At 43.7% G+C, this 21966-nt stretch overlaps 2 protein-coding genes and 1 long non-coding RNA gene across 7 annotated transcripts in view; 1 reads left to right on the top strand and 2 right to left on the bottom strand.

The window, feature by feature from the left end:
• Positions 1-2333: 2333 nt before the first annotated feature.
• Positions 2334-10162, bottom strand: tbx2b (T-box transcription factor 2b). Its single transcript, XM_017694950.2, has 7 exons — positions 9495-10162; positions 8342-8609; positions 7186-7332; positions 6036-6112; positions 5704-5876; positions 4280-4887; positions 2334-3802 (listed from the first exon to the last, which is right to left on the bottom strand). The coding sequence occupies exons 1-7, from the start codon at positions 9851-9853 to the stop codon at positions 3362-3364; spliced, it is 2073 nt and encodes a 690-aa protein (XP_017550439.1). The 5' UTR covers positions 9854-10162; the 3' UTR covers positions 2334-3361.
• Positions 10163-10613: 451 nt separating this feature from the next.
• LOC108425900 lies at positions 10614-18752 on the top strand. Its single transcript, XR_001857738.2, has 3 exons — positions 10614-11193; positions 15213-15327; positions 15471-18752. It is a non-coding gene; the product is annotated as an uncharacterized LOC108425900 (long non-coding RNA).
• Positions 18753-19147: 395 nt separating this feature from the next.
• The window catches only part of bcas3 (BCAS3 microtubule associated cell migration factor), a 290913-nt gene continuing 288094 nt past the window's right edge, over positions 19148-21966 (bottom strand). For 3 of the 5 annotated variants that reach the window (XM_037546827.1, XM_017694946.2, XM_037546828.1), the window contains one exon: positions 19148-20899. In XM_037546827.1, coding sequence (XP_037402724.1) covers positions 20748-20899 — 152 coding nt within the window. In that variant the 3' untranslated portion in view covers positions 19148-20747. The remainder of the gene's footprint in view (positions 20900-21966) is intronic. The other 2 variants (XM_037546829.1, XM_017694948.2) reach the window with 1 other exon arrangement.

Raw genomic sequence — 21966 nt, 5'->3', positions numbered from 1 at the left:
CTGTGATTACAGGCTTCTCAAGTGTGAAATTATGCTTTTTTTGCCTTCAGTATACAAGCTTTGATAGAGGCGTGAAACACTGCAGAGATTGAGATTTCCCTCAGAATCAAAGCGTTGTGATTCTGACTGTTTGACTGTTTTGATTGAAATTTTTTAATAATATATTGATTGATGAGTGACATGTTGGACTTCTCTTCTACAATAAGAAGGTGATGCCCTGCAATGAATGTATTCATTGCCTTTTTCAGCACAATCAGCTTATTTGTCACACTTTTTTTTAGAATTTTATAAATAGTTGTGTTTTCATGCAATCAGCTGAGAATCTGCGGGTCTGACTGTCTTTAATGACTGTAATCAGACTGTGTGACCTGAAAAGTAAAGATCTGGAACAGGTGCCACATGGACACTTGATTCATCATCAAATAGTCATATTGTTACTCACTAAACCTAAACACTGATTCTGAGTTATTATAATACCTTTATAAATACAGTGGGTCATATTAGTATTAAAAAGAGTGTTCCAGAAGTTGACTTGGCTGTAAACTGTGCTCACATGGTTTAAACTGGCTTTGCTTTTCTTGCAGCCGGATTTTGGGGGTCGTAGAGAATGAAGTGATATCAGTAAGAAGTCATCTCAACCCCTCAGTGGCTTCATACATTTTCAGACTGCTCAGTGTTCAGTTTCAGCCGCTTGCAGATAAAGAACTGAGAGCAATACTGTGAGAAAGCGCACTTTATGAATGCTTATTTTGTCTTCTATGCAGAAGGGGGGGGGGTTTAGAGAGAGAGAGAGAGAGAGAGAGAGAGAGAGAGAGAGAGAGAGAGAGAGAGAGAGAGAGAGAGAGAGAGAGAGAGAGAGAGAGAGAGAGAGAGAGAGAGAGAGAGAGAGAGAGAGAGAGAGAGAGAGAGAGAGAGAGAGAGAGAGAGAGAGAGAGACAGAGACAGAGACATGCTACACTCATGTATTATTTTTTCTCTCAGTTGTGGTGTATCTCAGTCCTCTGGCCCTGAATTAAAGCCCTGGCTCTACAGCCCAGCCTGCCAGCGAGCTCCACTCCCTCCACTGCTGCCTATTGATCGCTCATTGACTGATTAGTTTGGACAAATAGTAAGGTCGAGTTGCCCGCTCTGTTAATTGAAGATAACAGTGTTTAACAATGGCCCCTTAATAAAAAAAAACGGGGGCTTGTGGTAATTGCGAGGGAATGAAAAGCGCAGACACAAGAGGGGGATCTCTAATTAGGAGCTGCGAGTTTCGGGTGTGGGGAGGCGCAGTGGCCGGCAGGCAGGCGACAGGCGCCGCAGGCTGGACAAAGGCCTGTCTGCTGACCGGGCACTGAGGCGGCCAGGCTCCCATCAGGCCATGCTGCACGGCTTAACCCTTTAACAGAACAAACTTCCCCTGCATTCCCTCCAATCTCTTTCTCTTTCTCTTTCTCTCTCTCTCTCTCTAACACACACACACACACACTCTCTTGGGCACATCTTTTCGTCCTGCGTGTGACTCCTCTGTGCGTGCTGTTATAAGGTCTTTAAATACGCGTTATAATTCTAAATGAATAAGTCGTCAAGAAACAATGAGCAGGAAACGATGGGAATAAAGATAGGAAGCGCTGATAAACCATTTCTAAACATTAGTCTACTCAACGTGTACAACAACCCCTTTTGTTTATTATTATTATTACAAATTCACGAATTAGAAATGGACGAGGTATTTTTTTTAAAAGTGTACATATTTGGTAAACAGATATTTTGCAGGCTTTAGATTAAAATTCGGATCTTTACAATGTAGCTCTGCCTTCAGGACGTAAGTACTGTCTTGTACAAGCCACCTGCCTCGGGATCTAAAGTTTAATTAATTCAAACATAACAGAAAATAATAATGCGTCTGCACTTCTGTAAACTCAAAGGAGAGTAGGCGTGTGTCCGACAGAGGGCGCTCTAGTCTGCGTCTTGTTATTTACGCTTGGCCGGCCTGGAGGAGGTCTGCGCAGAGTAGCACAGGCTAGAGCGGAGTCTACATGGCCGAGCTGTGACGACAATGTAAACTCGAGCAGAATAATAGTCATAATAAGACTTCCGGACGCGGTTTCGCGTGTACTTGATAACCGCAAACTTTGTGAGAGTTTGGGTTTCTCCTCGGAGGCCTGAGTCACGTGCGCTCCGCGCTGTGTACATTGTTTAATAGGAGCGCGCAGCAATGCTAACCGGACCTGCTAAAGATGTCGACCGCTCCTCACACTGTTAGAGCACTGTTTGATATGGGTTGTTTGGCCTACGCTCGGTGGTTTAATCTCCAGCAAAGCTAGTCCATAACAAAGCTGCCACAGGCACTTATTTCAACACATTTTTATTGAAACTGTGAGAGAATCCAACAACAGAAAAAAATCTGGACAACCAGCAAATGCGACACGTTCATACACTGAGCTCTAGGCCTGTCCCTGTGGGCTGTGTGGGCTTTAGTCAGTTCGGGAGGAGGAATGTGGCTCGCCTGTGTTGGAGAAGATTCACCTGAGGCGCCCAGCTTGCCCTCATTAAGGGTCTTCCAGCCACTGCGCAGCGATGGCACACACTTCCGCTGCGTGTCACAGGCAGATTAAACAGCAAAATGCATCACAGATAGAAAGATCTGCTCCAACCCATCAAGCGCTATTAAGTAGCTTCCATTTACAATATGCGTTCATGTAAAATGACAAAAAAAGCAATGAGTTAAACTCTAAATATTATGTACACGCAAATGTACAGCTTTGAATAAATTAATACCAATTTGCATATTCTTGGATCCTTATAGCTTATTTACAGAATTACTTTTAATTACATTAAATAGTTCACGTACAGCTGTCCGGCGGATATCACAAACTGACCAATAACTGTCACCTCGATCCCTTTTCTAATACCGTTTTTATTTAGTCATTTATTCGTGTTTATTGTTTGGTTTTCTGGGGTGTAGCCTGGCTGATTTAGAGATTATTAATTGTCATTTGAATCATCATTCATCTCCACAGTTCTGTGGTCAGCCTTCATTATTTTCCGTCTCGCCTTTTTTAAATCACGGATTGATGAGGTTTTCAGCAAGTTTGGCATGGACTCAGTCAGGATAGGGTCTGTGGGAGATTGTCTTCGCACCGTTTTCTGGCTCTCTTCAAGTTTTCCACCACAAGAGCACCAAGTTCGTTTCGTCCTCAACAGGTCGTTTTTGGTTGTTTCTTTTTTTGTCCGGTCCTGTCTGCTATTGCCACAGTGGTCATCCATGCGCGTTTTGTTTGTATTTATTACGAGTACACGAACATCCATCAGAGAATGCTTGATGACATCCTCTGGCGATTCAAGTCATGCCCTGGATAGGTTTGGGGACTCTTGATCACTTGGGTGAATCCTTGCTCGGGGATGGCTCTCGCTGGCTCTCCAGGCCGCTCACGAGTCTCTGGATGTTCTGCAGCTCGTTGATAGACTCCTTCAGCGGAGTTTTTGGAGAGCCGTTCCTCTGGCCAGAGCCGCCCTTGTGGGCCTGCTGCTGCTCGGGCACCGGACTGGACTCCCTGCTGCCGGACTTGGATGATTCGGAAGAGGGGTTGAGGACGCCTGGCAGCCCGGTGGTCAGCAGGTTTGTGCTTTGAGGGATGGACACGGGCAGCTGGTAAGGGCTGAAGCGCAGGCGGGGTCGCGAACCGCTCAGGAAAGGGTTCCTGGACAGCGAGGAGGCCGTGGAGCTGGCCGGCAGGGCAGAGGCCGCAGCAGCCGCAGCAGCCATGTACGTGTACGGGTAGGGGAAGAGTCCGCCGAAGGGTGGCATGGGAATGCCCTGGAAGAAGAGACGTGCGTTAGAAACTAGTATGGGGAGGAAGAGCTAGACAGAGTGGGAGTTTAGAGCTGAACATAAACTGGGTAATGAGTTAATAAATGTCAGTGCAAATCAAATTCCTGCAGACCTTTCCACAGGTGTAAACCAATGGAGTTCCTTTATGGATATCATCTCCAAACACATGGACCTGTAGGACAGTATTCCATCCACATGTCACCTTTGCTACCTGTGGATCTAAACCACGCCAGAGCTCGCAGGGTGAGCCTGCTCTGTCTCTGAGCTGTCTGCATACAAGCTAACCATGAGGACGTCCTTGCCAGAGCCTGATTTTGTTTGACAGCCCTCAACGTGTTATCCATAAACTCAGACACACGGCTGCACCCTCACTACTGCAAACATTTGCGGACAATTATAATCACGTTTTAGCACGCGAGACGCTGATGGGAACTGTAAATGATGGTTATGGGAATGTCTTACCTGAGAGGCCAGCATGTGCTGGGACAGATGGAAGGGGAAGGGGCTGGGAGTAGCTCCAGCCCCCTGCGCTGCCACGCTGCCGTTCTCCAGGCCACTCGCTCCTGATACCGAGGCCAGCAGATGTCCCATGCCCATTGCCGAAAATGCCCCAGGCGCCATGGCGAACTGTCCGGGGTGGAAGAGTAGGGGCTGTCCGGTGTTCAGAGGGTTAAAGAACTGTTGACTGTGCAGGCCCGAGAGCGCAAGGCTCTGCAGGTGTCCCGCTCCGAAATGTGAGGGGCTCTCAGTCTGTACCATGAGTGGGGAGAAGCTCTCTTTACTCCCGCTCAGACCCCCGCTGTCCGCGTCCTTCTTGGACGACTCGGAGTCTTTCCTGTGCTTGTGCTCCAGCTTGTCTTTGTCTGCGCTGCCTATGTTAAATACAGTGTCACTGGCCTTTCTCGAGTCCGAGTAGTCCTCTTTCTTGTCCAGGCTGGACCTCTCTCTGGGCCGCTCCTCGCACCTCGGGCTGAAAGGAGAAGGGGGCTTGGGCGCAGGACTGCTTGACTCGCCACACCGTTCTTCCTGGTGGTCAGTTTCATGCTCACTGTCACTGCAGGTTTTGTCATCTGGGAGAAGAAAAACTGGTTAAGTTTTCTATTCAGATGTTAAGATAATAAGCAAATAATGTGTTTCATGTATTGCTGTAAAGTAACTTGGCTTTAGTTGTAGAAGTGTTCAGCAATATGTGCTGAAGAGCTTGGATATGTGAGGGATACGTGTGTGATTTGGGGCTTATTACATGCCTCATTTTCCACAGTAAAGATCCTGTTTGTTACTTTACTTTTCTTCAACGTGTGGTCTATTTCTTGTCAATTCAAGGTGATGTTTTAATGTATAAGCAATTTAAAAACTATTTTTAACGAAGCAAGCAATGTTAAACATGATCTTAACCTTTTAATTTTATTTTTGTAACCAGTCTCACTCTTAAGTTCCCCTAAAATAGCTAGAGGCATAGTTAGCTAATTATTTAGCCTAAGAGCATAGCAACAATTAGAATATCAATGACAAATACGTAAAATACATTTACAATAAAAACAGACTGAAATTACAGCTCAGTGAACAAAACACGTTTCTCTATAAAACTATAGTTCAGTTACAGCTGAGCCTGAATATTCAGAAGGTTATAAGTGGGCTAACAGCTTAGTCTGCTATTAGCCCATATCTTCATGTCCACAGTAAGCCTGAGATTAAGTCTAAATGTAGATTTTACTTGTCGAGTCAGCTCGAAAATCAATGAGGAAAGTACGTTTTAATTCACTTAGCAGCATGCTAATTCCTCTAATTCAGCCTGTTATTTTTCACTGCTGGAAATGAAATATTTGTTTTTTTCTGATTTAGTGCGTGTTTGTTGGCCAGCAGGATCAGTGAATGAGGAAGGCTACCTCTGCTGCTCCGAGTGAAAGCCAGCGGGCTGGTCACTGGTCTGATAGGGGAGTGGGCAGTCTCTCTCCCGCTGGCAGGCTCTCCTGAGGAGGCATCAGAGTCTCCACCATCCCGGTCCACTTTACACTGACCCATCTCATACATGTGTAATGAGGGGAGAGTTAACTGTTTCCTGGAGCACAGACGCGAGCAAGAGCACAAAGTCAGTGATAATCAGCCTGGCCTGGTTGAAAACACACGACTTAAGTGCAAAGAGAGAAAATAGGAATCACATGCGATCTTACTAAAGCAGTAATGTGGATTAAAGCTAACACAGGAGATTTAGGCCCACCTTTTCTCTCTCCTTCCATTTCCTGTGTCTCTGAATCCTTTAGCAAAGGGATTGTTATCGATTTTCAGCTGTGTAATCTGGAGACAAAAGACAAACATGTTATTATTATTATTATTATTATTATTATTATTATTATTATTATTATTACACGCAGTGCTTTAATGCCATATGGAATGACTTTTTTTTTGCTTTCCTTGCCTAAACCCTAGATTATTTAATTATAACTCCAGTCTGCTGCTAAAAACAATGCTTTGAAACGATGCCTCCGTGGCATTTTAATTATTAAAGCATATTTAATGAAGGGTAAGGGCATATTAACGACCCCCGCGAGAACATTTCTCCAGTAAATATTTTCCATTTGTCACAGACTAGTAGACAATACAGAACACAACCAACAGCAGGGGGCAAATAATGACATCAATAATTAATATACAAGTGGGATAAAAAAGTGTTTAGACGACACTGTTTTTGTTTTCAGTCGGGAGATAAGGGGCTTAAATTAAGTATAAGGCCGGGTTTTCCGCTGGGCTGAGCGCAGCTGCTCAGTCCTCGCTGTCGTTCTTCTTTGTTGAGGTGAGACCTGAGCGAGTGAGCCGCTGTGATTGAGGTGTGGAGCTCCGGACAGAGCGCGGAGTTTAAGGCCGTGCTAATCGATTGTGACTCTATGCCATAAACTTTACGATAGCAACAAGCCCGGTAGGCCCCTCAGACACAGCCTCCAATTAATATGAGCGCTGAGGGTCCAGCGGCCAATAGAAGAGGTTCTGATACATGCTAACGGCCAAACTGCACGCAGATGAACAGCATATGTTCCCGTGTTTATTCAGAAGAGCCCCTATGAGCAGGAGCCGCATGAACAACAAAAACAGGGACTGTAAAGAAATGGCCACTTTAAAAGACGCCATATATAAAAAAGAAAGAAACAGAAAAATATGTCAGAACAAAAGTTGCATTAAAAAAAGACCTTCAGCCATCTAAATTACTCGAAAATAGAAAAGATACGTCGTGAGAACAGCTGTACAACAGAGTGAAACGCAAAAAAAAGCCCTGAAAGAAATGTTCGCTCACAAACGTGGTCTAGTTTATTTACTGACAAATCTTGTCACTGCAAATAATTGGTTCCTTTTTAAAGCAAATATGGACTACGTACCTTGTCATTTTGATAGGCAGTGACAGCAATGAACTCGGTCTCGGGAAACACATATGTCCTGAAAGTGCTGTAGGGAAGCTTAAGTATGTCGTTGGCCCTCACAATATGGAACCTAGGCTGGTATTTATGCATGGAGTTCAGTATAGTCTGGGAATAAAACAGAGAAGGAGAGAACAGGGGACAGTTTGATTTCCACGACGTATTAGGTCATAAACAAAACACTCATTTACTCTTTACACTCCTCAGAAAGTTACAAATGCTCACAACAGCGTGCTGATACTTTAGGTTATGCGGTCACATGACGCTGGGAAATGAAAGCGGAGCCGTAGTAGAAACAAACCAGTAGTGAAAATCAGACCTAAAGGCCTAAACACGATGGAACAGCTTGGAAAAGAGTTTGGCTGCAACAGTGGGCAAAATGAGGAAAAACTATAAGCCTTCCTATGTGAGTTTACAGTTATCGAATGAGTGCGGCATGCATGTAAATTGTGTATATGTTTCCTGCCGAATTTGTTTTAGGTGGAGGGCACAGAGGGGCGCGTGCTGCATTGGACTATACACATGTAAGGCTATGCGCAGGGCTGCGTTCTACAACTGATACACCCGCCACCTTTTTCACATTAAAACATGCTTGGATAGACCACTGCCTTCAGGACGGGCAGCTCAATACAGTTTTTTCCTCTATGGTGTCTTGGAGAGCCTGGATCACTGAGTATACTGCGATCCCAGATCTATTCCGCTCTCCTGACCTGATTTCTATCACTTTCCACCTCCAGAACCACACGGGACTCTGCGCCTCTGTCAAAAACTATACCATACAGCAGGGGCCAAGAAAAACTCAGAATGAAGTGTTCACATAATATAACCCCACTGACAATAACCAGGATTATTCACAGCCCCAACGTGACTCAGTCACATTCTGTCTGCGATTAAAAATATAATAAAAATAACATATGCCTAGTTTTACCGTAAGCATATTCAAGACGTTCAGCCAATCTGAAACGGTGGGCACAGTAAACCTACTGGGGGAATCAGTGACACCAACACTTCAAATAAATGGCCTGAAGCTCCGTATTTGTGCAAAATATCTGTCAAAATTCAAAACCACAAATATTTATTCATCTGAGCCCGTAGCGTGCAGAAACAGGCTACTTACAAATCCGTGCTTGTCCGAAATGTTGTTGGTCAGCTTGAGTTTATGAAAGGTGACAGACTTGGCCATCCACTGTTCTCCTGTGGCAGGGCTGTCCGGGTGGATGTACATGCGCTTGGGCATCTCCGGGTCGGCCTTGCCCGCCACCATCCAGCGCGAGTTGTGAAACTTATAGCGGCAGTCGTCGGCAGCCACGATGTCCATTAACAAAATGTACTTGGCTTTTTTATCCAGTCCGTTTATTCGGACCTTAAATGGCGGAAACATTCTCCTGTGAGGGGAAAAGACGATTGTTTATTAACGCGAATTAGACTTCAGCGCATTTTAATAACACTATAATTACACTTTACTATTCTACTGTTCCAACCAACGTCCGAGCACAGCACGAGCACAATAAATCAGACTGACCACTACATATATTTAAGTGTTTATATTGCCATAAGAAGACCTGATAAGTTTTGTTTATTTATTTATTAATTTTTTTTCAATCCCATTTTCCAACGAACTAAATAATATTGAGCTAAATAATATCAGTTTAAAACGCGTTTTATTGTATATCTAAATGATGGGATATTCAGTGAATTTCTGATCGGACAATAATTGCTACAGTGCACATCTCTGGAAGTGTCAGTTAGTTTAAAAGCCCGAGCTGCTCCTCTCTCTCCGAGCTCAGGCCGCCACAGGAGCAGGTTTTTCTACTCGGAGAGAATTCAGACAGGGTCACTGTGTAGGCTGTGAACACACAGGCCTGTAAAACCAATTCAACATCCAGCGCTGAAGCGTCTAAACCCAGCGTGCTAACAGTGGAGCAGATCTGGAGCAGACTTGTGTCCACATTGTGTTCAAATGTGAAGCAGAAAATTGAGCATGGGAGGAAATGTTCTGCTACACACGTTGTCTCTGTAAACTCTCTCAGGCCTGATCTTAATCATAGGACACCAGCTGGAAAATGAACAGCAAGTAAAATGGCAAATGTGGACGAGTCATTTGTTTTGGGCCTAAACAAAACAAGCGTCCGCTGAACGGAATTAAAAATGAACGCAATTCTGGCTTCAAAATAGAAAAGGCCGAACTAATAATGTATAAACGCCACTAATTCCAGATGATGGCAGTATTTAAAATGAACCCGAGCCCAGCTGTGAAGAGGAAGATTTACCTGCCAGATTTCGTAATAACCATTTCTGTTCCCAGTTTGTGGAACTGGTCCCATAGATCCTTTGCTTCCAGTGTAACTTTGGGATCGTCTTCCACTTCCTCCTCGGGCTCGAGGCTCTTGAGGCTGCGGAGGTGGGCCGCCTGATGGTGGCTTAGGGCCGGATGGAGCCCCGGCTCGGCGGCCCCGGCCAGCGCATGCTCCGCGATGGGTTTGGTGAGCGCGCCGGGAGGCAGAGCCAGCGCGGGGAAGAAGGAGGGCTGCGCGGCCGCCAGGAACGCTGACATGGGAAAGTCGGTGGGCCGGTGAGCGTGGAAAGGGTGGTAAGCCATGGCAGTGCCTGAAAAGACTGGATCTCTCATCGGTGCATCCAAAACTCGCCGAGGGGAAATGGGATGGTAGTTAGAGCTGCGCTGTTTGTTTCTTTTCCTCGCGTATTCCAGAGCAGCGGAGCAACGCCGCCCCGTCGTCTCGCTGAGCTGAGCGGGAGGAAGGCTGGCGTGGTTTTTCGAGCGCAGTTGTGCAAAAGCGTGTGGAAAACGGGCGACGGAGGGACGTGGAGAAGCGCAAAGGCGAAGTGGCAGAGGAGAAGAAGAGAAGAAAGAAGAGGAAAGAGGAGGGGAGAGGGGGGTCACCGCTTCAGCCTCCGCGGACACTCCGAATATTACCAGTCAAAGTGAAGGCAGCGACGATTTCAGAGCAGATTTTGGGGATCCCCCTTTTTTCTCTCCCTGCAGCCGTCCTCCTCGTAAAAAAGCGACCGAGACCACTGTTTTTCGACGCTGATGCCCATCCGAGCTTCGAGCACGAGCCAAGAGAACGCGCTCAGGTCCAGCTCTGTCCGAGTGCAACTCTCTCTCGCACGTCCTTCCTGCTTGGGCTCCCAGCACTAATGAACCAAGCCCCCTTGATTGCTGATTTTACGCTTTCTGGACCAATTGTGGCTCTCCATAGGCGTGGTTTTGACAGCTCGGGCCAGGCCCGAGAAGAAGGGGAGGGGGGTGAATGGGAGGGGTGGAGAAGGGGGGCGGACGGGAAAGGTGTCGGAAGCATTAGCAGTAAGAAAACATGTCAACAGAATAAAATATTAACCAATGACAGCGCGGCTCGAGGAACTCCCACCCCCGCGTGGAGGCCGGGCAGCGCGCGGAGGGCTGCTGAAGGCTGCGGACGGGACAGCCGCCTGCCCCGCGCGCTGTCTGATACCCAAACCCCCTCACCTCCAGATCCGCCGCGGAGCTCGCGCAACGAGCGCTTTCATTTCTCTAATCCGCTCAGTAAACACAGCGCGGACAGGCCAAGTCCGCAAACGAACGAGCGCCTCAGAGAACGCGCCCATTTAGCAGCAGGCTCGTTTCGCGCTGGAGGAAGACAGTTGCCATCGGACGCGCGTGTTTACAAACACGTGAACGCGCTTCGAGCGTGAGCCTGTGGTTAAAATGTCCCGCTCGCCCCCAGTTAGATCACTGAGCTCATCCCGCTGTCCCTTCCGCGCAGGAGCGACTCGAGCCTAGAGCCGTGGAGTCTGAGAACGCAGACTTAATGTTTTATAAGTCTCGTCCAGATGATCAAACTGTCCTCTTTTCTTTTCTTTTTTTTTTGAAACGTGCTCAGTACTTCAGTTGGACGGGGATCCGCTGAGTCCAGAGGAACAGCAGCGCTCCTGCGAGAGCACGAGGATGGAAGGAGTAAAGATCAGCGGGTGAGTTTCTTACTGTTTGCCATCAAGGAGCGACTTTCTTAAAGGGAAAACGCCGCTTTAGCAAGTTTCAGTCTTAACAACAAACACGACGCTGGTTACATTATTTCATGCGCAAGAGCCAAAACTAATACTAAAACTCATAATGCAATAACCACCTAGATTATTCATTTCCAACAGCTTTTATACGTCAGATGGTTTTTTTTCATAATGGTGATTAATTTTTCAATCGCTATAAACGTGCCAGTTATTTCGCACACGGAGATATCATCTCTGATGTGGTTTCACATGTGCCTGATATTTCTCGAGTGCTAAGATCATTTGACTTATTTAGTGTGCATGATTGATACTTCTCACATTTTTGGTTTGTCTTGGATGTTTTATAGGATTGACAGAAATGTTCTAATAGGGTTTTATTTATATTTAATATCAGATCATTCCTGCTGCAGCTTTAAACGCGTCAGATGTTTGTCATATGGGAGATATTTCCTCACGGTCGTGTCTGTGTTCACTGTTTCTCAGACGGGTTCAGCAGTGCTGAAGTGTGTTGGGACTTCACTAAATATTTACTGTGCACTTTGGACACACGGTCACAGATGCAGGCTGCTGCAGGTTTCACTGGGACAAGGGATATATATGTGTGTGTGTGTGTGTGTGTGTGTGTGTGTGTGTGTGTGTGTAGTGGAGTAGCTGAAGGGCTCCAGGCGGCAGGCGGACCACAATAAGAACCTTCTCCTGTCACTTCATATTTGCCCACAGAGCCTCTTAAAGCGCCGCTGCCACCGCTGCACCGGATCACGGCTGTGTTTTTGGGTGAAAAGTCAAGACTCGGTTAGCAGTTAAAACTGAACATGTTGATGAATCTTCAGAATTTCAGTGTTGGGCCGAGAGAAAGTCTCCATTCTCCCACTCCTGAAACACGCAGAGACCTGCCTTAACCTTCCTGCCCCACTCTTACTCTCACTGGGCTCCTGCACGCGCGAAAACTCCCCGTAGGGTCCTTTTTATCTCTAAACACTGCCTTGCTATGCGTGTGGGTCTGCAAGAGGAAACAAACAGAGCAGTCTGTCTGTGTGTCTGTCTGTATGTTAGAACATCAAAAATGTAGTTTTCTAGCTTTGTCAGACCAAAAGGAAAGACGTGAAGTGAAGTGAAATAATGATATTACGCTAGAAAAATAGTTACAGTACTTCACCCAAATACTCAGAAAGAAAATACGAGTCGAAACTATTATTTAAAAAAATAAAATAAAAAATAAACACAGTATTATTTACGAACAGTGCAGCGTAGAAAATGATGATATTTAGAAGAGTTAATCAGGGGGCTGAAGTGTTTCAGTCATGCACACCTGTTGCTGAACAAAGAGTATAAAGCGTGTAGAAGACTCACTGCTGCTGAGACAGAGCGGCCAGTAAATCAGGAGTGCGCTCATACAGAGATACCTCTGATATACACACAGCAGAATAAAGAGGGACTAAATCTTACCGTTAAAATAACACAAATAGCTTAACATCTTACCGGAGGGAGGGTCTAACGTCCTCAAACCATTAATGTGGGAAAATAGTTTTGTTTCGTTTTGTATTTTCCTCTTTTTTTTAAACAAAATGTCTGGCAAATGTTCAGATGGTGTTCTTGTAGATTGTCCCTAAATGATAAGCCAAACTAAAATAAATAATAAAATGAATGAATAAACATTAAATATAAAAACAGCACGATTGATCTTGGTGATATAAATCTATGTAAAAGAAAGAGAAATCCCAAAATAATGTAATTCATTTAATAAAATAAAATCAAATTATTTTATCCTCATTATCTTCTTCTTTTTATTATTATTATTATTATTATTATTATTATTATTATTATTATTATTATTATTATTATTATTATTATTATTATTGTTATTATTGTTGTTGTTGTGTAAAAGGTGAAACTGGTTGGGTTAACATTGTGATATGGTGTAACATGGTGTAATTGTGTAATAGGGCTGTGCTGGTAGCGCGATCTACTGCAGAGAGTCAGTAAACTGAGTTTAAATGGTATAAGAGCGGTTCACTCGTGTAAATATTTACTGCAGCCTGCTGTTGCTTTTGGGCGCCGTTCAAACTGCCTTGCAGCTGAAAAAAAACCGTTAAGCCATCATTATTTAGGTCGAGCTGTATGATAAAGACCGCTGTCTTTCTGTCTGCGCTCCTCAGCTCAGAGCAATTGGGGATCTGTCTCTGGTCGCACCGTTGTGATTTGCTCATTAGAGAATACTCGCAGTGCTGGGCGGTGAAGGGTTTTACCTACAGAGCCTCTGAATGGGCCTGATCAATAGTCTATGTTTGATCTGCGGGCTTCACCTTGGACAGAGGGCGATGATCTGAAGTGGAAAGAGATTAGGCACACATGGGAATGGTAATGGTTTTCCATGTATATACTTAAGGAACTAATCACATCAACAGAGTCCCAGCAATTAGGTCCGATTTATTTTTCCTAGGGCCCAGATCCTCACTGACACACATCCAAACCGACAAGAATGTAATCAAGCACTGAGCCATTATCACACAGGGCTTCAGAGCTGCTCCTGGGCTGGGAGGAAACTTCCCAGCGCCGCAGTGGAGAGCTGGGGAGGTAGGGTGCTCCGACCCTTCTGAAGAGCTGCAGGTAAATAAAGTGGTGCTCTGCAAATTTAGAGGAGCAAGTGATGCACGGATTACATCATCATAATTTGTCTTTCTGTTCACTTACTTTTGTCTTGTTTTTCTTGGTATAGTACATTATTTTTATGTGGAGATGTAAATTGGAACCAAGTAAATTCACAGTATCACTGTTTTTTTAATTTAGTATTTAACAACTAATATCGGGGTTCTTTATGCATTATTTGCTCGGGTCAGTCAGGTCCTCATTGAGTGCTTTGTCTGATAGTTTAACGACACATTTTAGGCTCGAGTACAAAATATTATTTCTATAAAACATCATACGGGTTTTCACTATTATTCAGAGTGATGTCACTAAAACACAATAGGCTCGTATTGCTTATTAAAGGGTCGCTTTCCTTTCCGCCTTTTTTATCTTGTACGTTGTTGCCCCCTTTTTCCATCTTTTCGCCATCTCTGCCCAAACTTCTGCATCATCTCTCCTGCTATATTTAGCCAGTAGACTGAGGCATTGGCGCCAGACCGTTTAAGACCTGTCAAAGTCCCTCATATTTCCCCTTGTCACATGTACAGCCACCAGCCCCCACTCCTCCCTTCCTCCTCTCCTCCTCCTCCTCCTCCTCTCTGCCCAGCTCACTACTTCATTCAGCCCATCCGTGAGCACCCAGCGTATAATTCTCTAGATTTCCTTATTCTCCGGTAAAGCAGCTGATTTAATCTGCGCTCTTTGCTTTTTGTAGAAAGCACTAATCTGCTGAGGTAACAGCTCCTCACGCGCGGGCCAATAGCAGCCTCGCAGACCACAAATGGAAATAACAGCGGAATCAACATAGTTATTCCTCTGGCTCTCCTTCACACGTGCACGCGCGCACCAACGGCCGCACCGCGCGAGCGCACGCAACGTATTTCATTTCCTCTATTAGACATTACAGACCCTCCAACGAGACCGTCTGATCAAATAATCGCTTTGTGTTGTTTTGTCTTCTACTTTAATAAACCTGTAAAAGGGGGTCAACACACACACCAGGGGGAAGATTCTGAATAAACAGCCCTGCACTCTCAGCGAAAAGGGTTCTCTGACTCGCTGCAGCGGTGGAACCCTTTTCAGTGCTGTACAGAACCATTTAAAAAGGGTTCTTTAAAGCAAATACAGCTATTTGTTTCAACACGGAGATGAACCATCTGACCACGTGTTTATGAGTTCAAAACGTTCTGGTGGTTCTACACAGATGCAGTGCGTCTTCAGCAAAGAACCGTATTAGAGAGCTCAGAGCGACTTAAAGAACACGGTGCTAATGTATAGATTTACAGGTGTTCCTGATCACATGGCAAGGTTTACGTTTCTGATGTTCACAGTGATGAAGTCACACCTTTTTCCCGCAGGTAACAGGTGGGGGCGCTCTAATGACCCTCTGGAATGGGGGGGGATTCCTTTCATACCACACTGTGCTACCGCTCAGCCCATCAGTAAAGCCGACACAGGGCTTCTTCCATGCAGGTGACCAACTGCTACACATACAGATTTATTTATGTGTTTGTTTGTTTGTTTGTTTGTTTAACATTACCATATGTAAATGCTTTGTCCTGAAGGAAGGACTGAAGAGTTCTGAACTAACAAATCTTGTTTTTTTTAATGAATAGTGACGTAAACGTCTCCACTGATCCAGAGAATTAATGCAGCATTAATGCGGAATTAGCGCCGCAGTAATAGTGCAGGTATGTCCATTAATGTGAGACTAATGCAACGACATTATATCGGCTGTAAATACAGACACGCATGAATGAATGAGCGCAGTTAAAACCCTGGCTGTGTAATGAAGAGTAGCTCTGTAAATGGACTCTGTAGATTCTGCATAAAATCTTTGGTGGTTTAAGTTCAAATAATCCGCCCTAATGTTTTATTCTTCTGAACATTTAGTAAAACGTTGACAGAACATAAAACACTGGTTATTGTTATTAGTTACATGCAATTAGAGGCTGAATAGTCGGGATTTAAGACAGTCTGGTTATTTGGTTTCAGTAGTACTAATACAGGGTGTTGTTCTGTACAGCAGTTCTGTCAAATATTTCAGTTCCAGCTACACAGGAAAAAAAAGAAAGAGAAGAAAAACAAAGATCTCATTAGGTTTACGTGTTTCCTTTGTTTCCAGTGTGCTCTGTAATCCCTCTCTAGTCTCTGGCCTTTATGCTGGAGGCTGACCTCGTCCTTTCCTCTTCACTGACCACGCTTTGTGTATTTAAATGCAACAAGTGCTCTGCTTTCTTTCTTCTGCTTCCTTCAGACGCGGAGTCGCCTGACGAGAAAGAAACATTTTAATAGTCACCTTTTTAAACGGTCTCTTGCGGTTGAGACTGTCAGGTTTTCGGTGATGTTTCGTTTCTGATCGACACGCGTCAGGAGCGTTTGAGAAAGTCAGACGCTGAAGAGCTGAAGCGGACAGAGCGCTTGAGTCTGTCTGTTAAACTCAAACTGATTTATTACATCGCGGTAGATGTTTGGAAAGACAAAGTGGCGGAGGGTCTTTGGGAACAGTACCATTCAGATGTTGTCCTCTTCGGGGGCTGATGATTATGAGCTTATCCTCAGGCAGTAGTAGCCTTTTCTCCGTTCAGGATGAGTGAAGCTCTCCTCCGCTGAGGAAGGCAGAGTCGCCGCCTGCGCTCACAGTATCGCAGACATTAATAAACAGGCACACAGATGCATTTAGGGGTGAAAAACAGCCGCTATCATTTGCCATTTAAAACACTGTGAGACTAAGACTGGCAGTTTTACTGTCCGCTCGGTTTCGGTCAGTCCGCGGAGGATCAGCGCTTCTGTCTTTAGGCTAAGTTAATCAAACTCAGCTCTCTCCCGTTAACCTTAAAAACAGCCGTTTGCACGACGTTGGTGTCGACACAGCCTTCTTCATCAGCTCGCTTCACACCGCGGCTGGATCTGGGTTATGATCAACACCTCCAGCGAGGCTGAGTAAGAGAACGGATGATGATGATTGAGCTCAGCTGTTTATTCCCTCTGAGCTCTTCATGTATTTCGTTTTATCTTTTTTCCTTTTTGGTTACTGAATATTATGCGCTGACCAACACGTTTAAAGCTGCCGGTTGAATCAATTCATTATATTTAAATTCTAAACGATAAAAACACTTCAGTAAAATAGACCTTTTTACCTTCTTTGCTCGAGTGCGACGTTGGTAAATAAATATACTTTAAATGTAATTCTCGAATATTTAAACGCATTCAGGCGCTTTTTCAGGAGGACAGCTGTAAAATATGACGTGTGCCGAGCTTTTACTGAACTGTGGCTTTTTAAATTCATAATGAATTTTTAATGCATTTATTTTGAGCTGCTGCAAACGAAAGCATTCGTATTTAACAAGCTGCCTTATTCAGGGGGATTTAAACACTGAGACATATACACGCTTAAACACGCGTTAAGGCATCAGTGTGTCCAGCCGGAAACAACACATTTTGTATGGAAATATTTCTGTGCTCAGTTACGAGTAACACATTTGGGGTTACCTTTAATGCAGAATGAAGAAATCAGAAAACAATAGGGCACCTGTTAAAATAGGCATCACGAGTCAGTGTGTCGTTATTTAACACATCACTTTTAAGAGTGTAAAAGAAAAGAAATACGGGAGAAACGATGTAGCATTTTTATATCAACAGGTATCTTATATAAACTGAGCCAAAAGTGATAGGAAGAGCTAGAGCGAAACAAAAAGGTACGCACAATATGAGCAGTATTCATTCGGACAAACCATCCGTCATCCATACAGAACAGCCAAGCCAGGACTCACGATAATGTTCATGTCTCGCTGGTCTCTAAGAAATAAAACGTTAAACTCTACATTGGAGAGAAATGACAGAATCCGTTTTTTCCCAGTATGTTGTCTTTGTTCTTTTCTGCATGTTTTCTGTAGGTGACACTCCAAGAGAAACTGTTTTGTAGTCTCTTCATTCGCCACTCAGCTCGGTTAACTGCTGAAGAGAGCAGGCGTGCCAGCCCAGACTGCTGAATTCCCATTCAGACTCTGTAAGAGCAGAGGACTGGACCACCAGAGGCTTTGCTTAACACCAACAAGCCTTAACAAGCCCCCTCACTGTAGATTGGATTGAGCTCACGTAAAACAATCAAGTGTAAAGGCTCTCTGATTCAGAGTGGTCACCTCATCTTGCCTCCAAAATCAAGGTGGCAGTGGCTGGACTCAGGAATGCTCCAGTGTGAGAATAAAGAAGCCCATCTCCCGCCATTGTCCACTCTGTCTACTGTTGGTCATTATAGGCAGGTGTGATGGCTTTTATCAGGAGCGAGAACCTAAGTTCATTCAGTCTGCAAATTACTTCCCAAGGAGCTGCCCGGCGTCCAGCAGGCACACGGCGTACGACCCTGGCTGAAAAGGGGCCTGAGCAGGTGTATGTGCACTAGAGTTCATCTGGGAAATCTGGAGAAAGGTGAGATTAAACAGGTTCCCTTTTCTCATTTATCCCACATACTCCTCTGCAGTGTGCAGGTGTAGAGGGTTTTGCCCCGGCGTCTCCTGAATCTATCACAGGGTAAAATAAAATAGTATTTGGATGTGCTTTGACTTTTTGTAGTTTATCTTATTTTTTATATTACTAAAAACAATGTTTCCTGAAGCTCTGCTGAACCCTGCATCTTACTAGAGAAAAGACAGTGTCATCATTTTCTAAGCATTTGCAGTTCATCTTCTTGTGTTGCTTAAATATTTCACAGTTAAGTATGATTGGTCTTATTATGTAATCAGATGAAAAATTGCAACACATTAAAAAACACAAGACAAGTTAATAAGCAGGAAATTAAGAGTGATTTACAAATCAGTACAAACAGTGATAGAAACAATCCTCTGAACTGTATGTCTGTGTTTATATGATTCTCATCATTAAAGATCATTGTGACGGTACAACACTGGCTCTGGCTCTGGTTTTGTCTGCCAGCAGGCTGATTCAGGTAAGGCTGTGAATGAACAAGGAAAAGACATTTCACTAGCATGTAATATCGATGCAATTCAACCAAATTCATCTTAGTCTTCATTATTTATAATATCTATGAATAGAGAACTGAATAAAAGAGCAGCACTACTGATTCAACCTCCAGAACTGGAAAAAAACCTGCCTAATGTCTTGTATTACATTATAAATTACACAGTCACATAACATAGTAAATGTAAGACGAAACCATAAAAGAACTTAATCACTGGTTACCTGCTGAGGTTTTTGGAATGAAGAGGATGCCGGAACCAGTTCTCAAACTTTAACTTACTGTCATTAAAGTGATTAAACAGATTGGAGCCCAGCATTTACAGCCTTTGGGGTTCAATATATTTTGATGATTTGTCGATACCTGTAAACAGATATAATGCTCATCTTTTCAAGAAAACAGATACAAACCAGTGGACACCCAGCAGATCTCAATTGCACAGATTTATAATCAACAAAAAGATTAACTCAGAGTTTTACAAAAGCGTATTACAGTCCATAAAAAGCATGTGCAACGAATTCACAGAGATACAGTCATGCCCATTTTGCCCTTTGTAAATCATTTAGAGAGCAGGCCGAAAATCCATCCTCATCACATGCACTTCACATCTGCTACATGCACTATGCTGGCCAATGCAACCATAATAGCCTTCATGTCTTTAATCTACAAGTTGAGCTGATAGCCGTTACATCGATATCAACGCAGTTCCTTTACATTTGTCCAGTTGAGTTGAAGAGAAAGTCTTAAAGAGCAAGACTAATATATAACAGCATGTGAATGAGAGAGATTTGCTACACAATTATTATTTCTCTCTAAATATATAACCTTACAGGCAGTGGGCAGACATCTCACATGCATCAACAGTTGCCTGGATAAAGAGGTTTTAGCAGAAGATTGGCTAAATGACATTCACTCATCATCTACAAAAGCATATACTGAAAGATGAAGAGAAAATAATGCTAAATCTATGTTCCTTCTCGAGGAAACAAATTTAAAATCTGCTGAAAATTTAAAAGGTAATGTAGGACATACTCCATGCAAACTAGAAACTATACATATTTTTAAAGCCAAAATGAAAAAAAAAATGGAGTAACAGGTTCAAATCAGAATCAAATATGTGGTAAATAATTTAGTGTGAAGTAAAACGGTATGTAAGAGTTTTAGACTGGAAACATTATAATTCAACGTATTTGTCAAAGGCAATGTCTTCTAAAACACATGTAAAATATTCAGATCAGAAATAAATGTGCTTTTATTTGTGTACTATCTGTCTTTACTTATCTGTGTGACTTCGGCCTTTAACACAAATATTGTAAATAAGCATGATGTAAAGGCAGTTCATTTAAATGGGATCGAGAAGCTTTGAAACTATGACTGCAATCAAAGAACTGGGTAAAATGTAATGTCTCATGACCTCACAACTTAAACATATCACTTGAGACGTAATCAAGACACGTATAACGTGTTGAATAACAACACGTACACAAAGTTACTGTATGAATATAAACCAAAAACCCATGTATGTATTGGCACATGAATGTTCATGTGTACACACGAAGAAGATTTCTGAATGAAGTCATGTCATATGTTTAAGAGAAGGGGCAAAATGACAGCCTTTATATCTGATATATCAACATGTCACTGTCTCTCACATTCTCTCTCTCTGTCGCACACAAACTGCATCACACTAACCATGTTTGTAATACAAGTCAGAATCAAGTCAGTCGTTCAGTGAACACCTGCGTGCAGGTCTCGTCTTCTCTCCAAGCTGAGTTTGGGAGGATTTTTCACTCTTCATCACTAGAGGGCTGGTTTGGTTGAAGGAAAGAGTCAACACTGCACACCACACCAACCAGTCCAGGCATGGCTGGAGGAGCAAGGAAAGCCTCTGTAATGGGATGGGAGGTGAGGACTATGTTTAGGGGAAGGCGGTGGGGTACAGGCTGAGTGGCTGGCTCTCGTTGGTGGGGAGAGGAGACCGGTAGCCTTCAAAGTTGCGAGGAATGCTGCCGCTGGTGGAACCGGAGCTGTTGCTGAGAGTCTCTATGCTCCCCTCTCTCTGCAGCTCTGCTGAAACAAAGAACACAACATACAGAGAGAGGGGGGCAGGGGGCAGAGAACAGGAACGTGAGTACGTCTGGAAAAACAAGGGCATTTCACTACTGAACATATTTAGCCTTGTTTATTGAATACAGTCGAATGTGACCACATGTTTTAGTGCAAAAGTGTACAAAAGGATCAAGAAGGATTCATTAAAAGCTGTGTAAGCTACTGAGAAGCGCAGTAATGGTTGGTCAGCACAAAGTTGCAAGGGTACTTTCACAAATGAATTAAATCATGAAAAACTAAAATTTCCTCACTTTCTTACAACAAAAGAGGTTGATGTAGCGAGTAAACACTGTTAAAGTTTCAAAATGCACCATTCACTCCTCAGTCCACACAGATCATATAAAAACAGCTTGTTTTGAACGACTTTTGTTCTGTCACTAAAACCAATATATTTACATAACTTTGCCTATTCAGCCTAGCTCCACCCATGCATGCTGAGGTTATAAAGAGTGTTTCAGTTCAGAGTGCTTTATGAAAGAGGCACAAAACAAGGCAGCTAATCAGAACAGAGATAATTTACATGTATCAGTCTTAAAGGCACAGTGACAAGAACAGCCTGTTTAATTCTAAGAGACAAAGACAGGCTGAAAAGTGTAAAAATGAATTACAACTGATTTAGAGAAAAGATGCAGCAGCTGTTCTTGTGTATACGATGTTCTACACTCAAATAAGAAAATTCACATCCCATTAGATTGAGCTTGTCAAAGTGATTTACAGCAACCAGTTTGTGTCCATGAATATAAAGCACCCTGTTTTCCTGACATCTGTTAAGTGCACCTATGTCACTCTGCCATGTGCAGCAAAGTCATAAAGGTGCGGACCAAAGATGCACTTTTCTGGCAGGTGCAAAACACTTTGGGTAAAGTCAAATAAGTAGAATAAGCAGGAAAAGGAGGGCGTGGTGATTAATTGGCATCCAACCAATCAATCACAGCACTCATCTCAAACCATTTAAGCAGCTCTTGTAAATTATGGAAATGGTGCAGTTAAAGAGACAGCTTAAGAGTGTTTCATTAAAGACGGGGGTG

Source organism: Pygocentrus nattereri, chromosome 17 (assembly GCF_015220715.1).
Source record: "Pygocentrus nattereri isolate fPygNat1 chromosome 17, fPygNat1.pri, whole genome shotgun sequence".
NCBI lineage: Eukaryota > Metazoa > Chordata > Actinopteri > Characiformes > Serrasalmidae > Pygocentrus > Pygocentrus nattereri.
This window is presented reverse-complemented; position numbering and strand designations above follow the sequence as displayed.

Coding starts and splice junctions, on each gene's coding strand:
- tbx2b (XM_017694950.2), bottom strand. CDS start 9,853: ATGAGAGATCCAGTCTTTTCAGGCACTGCCATGGCTTACCACCCTTTC. Junction 6,113..7,185: donor CTGCCTATCAAAATGACAAG/GTACGTAGTCCA, acceptor TTTTGTCTCCAG/ATTACACAGCTGAAAATCGA. Junction 3,803..4,279: donor AGCACATGCTGGCCTCTCAG/GTAAGACATTCC, acceptor CTCTTCTTCCAG/GGCATTCCCATGCCACCCTT.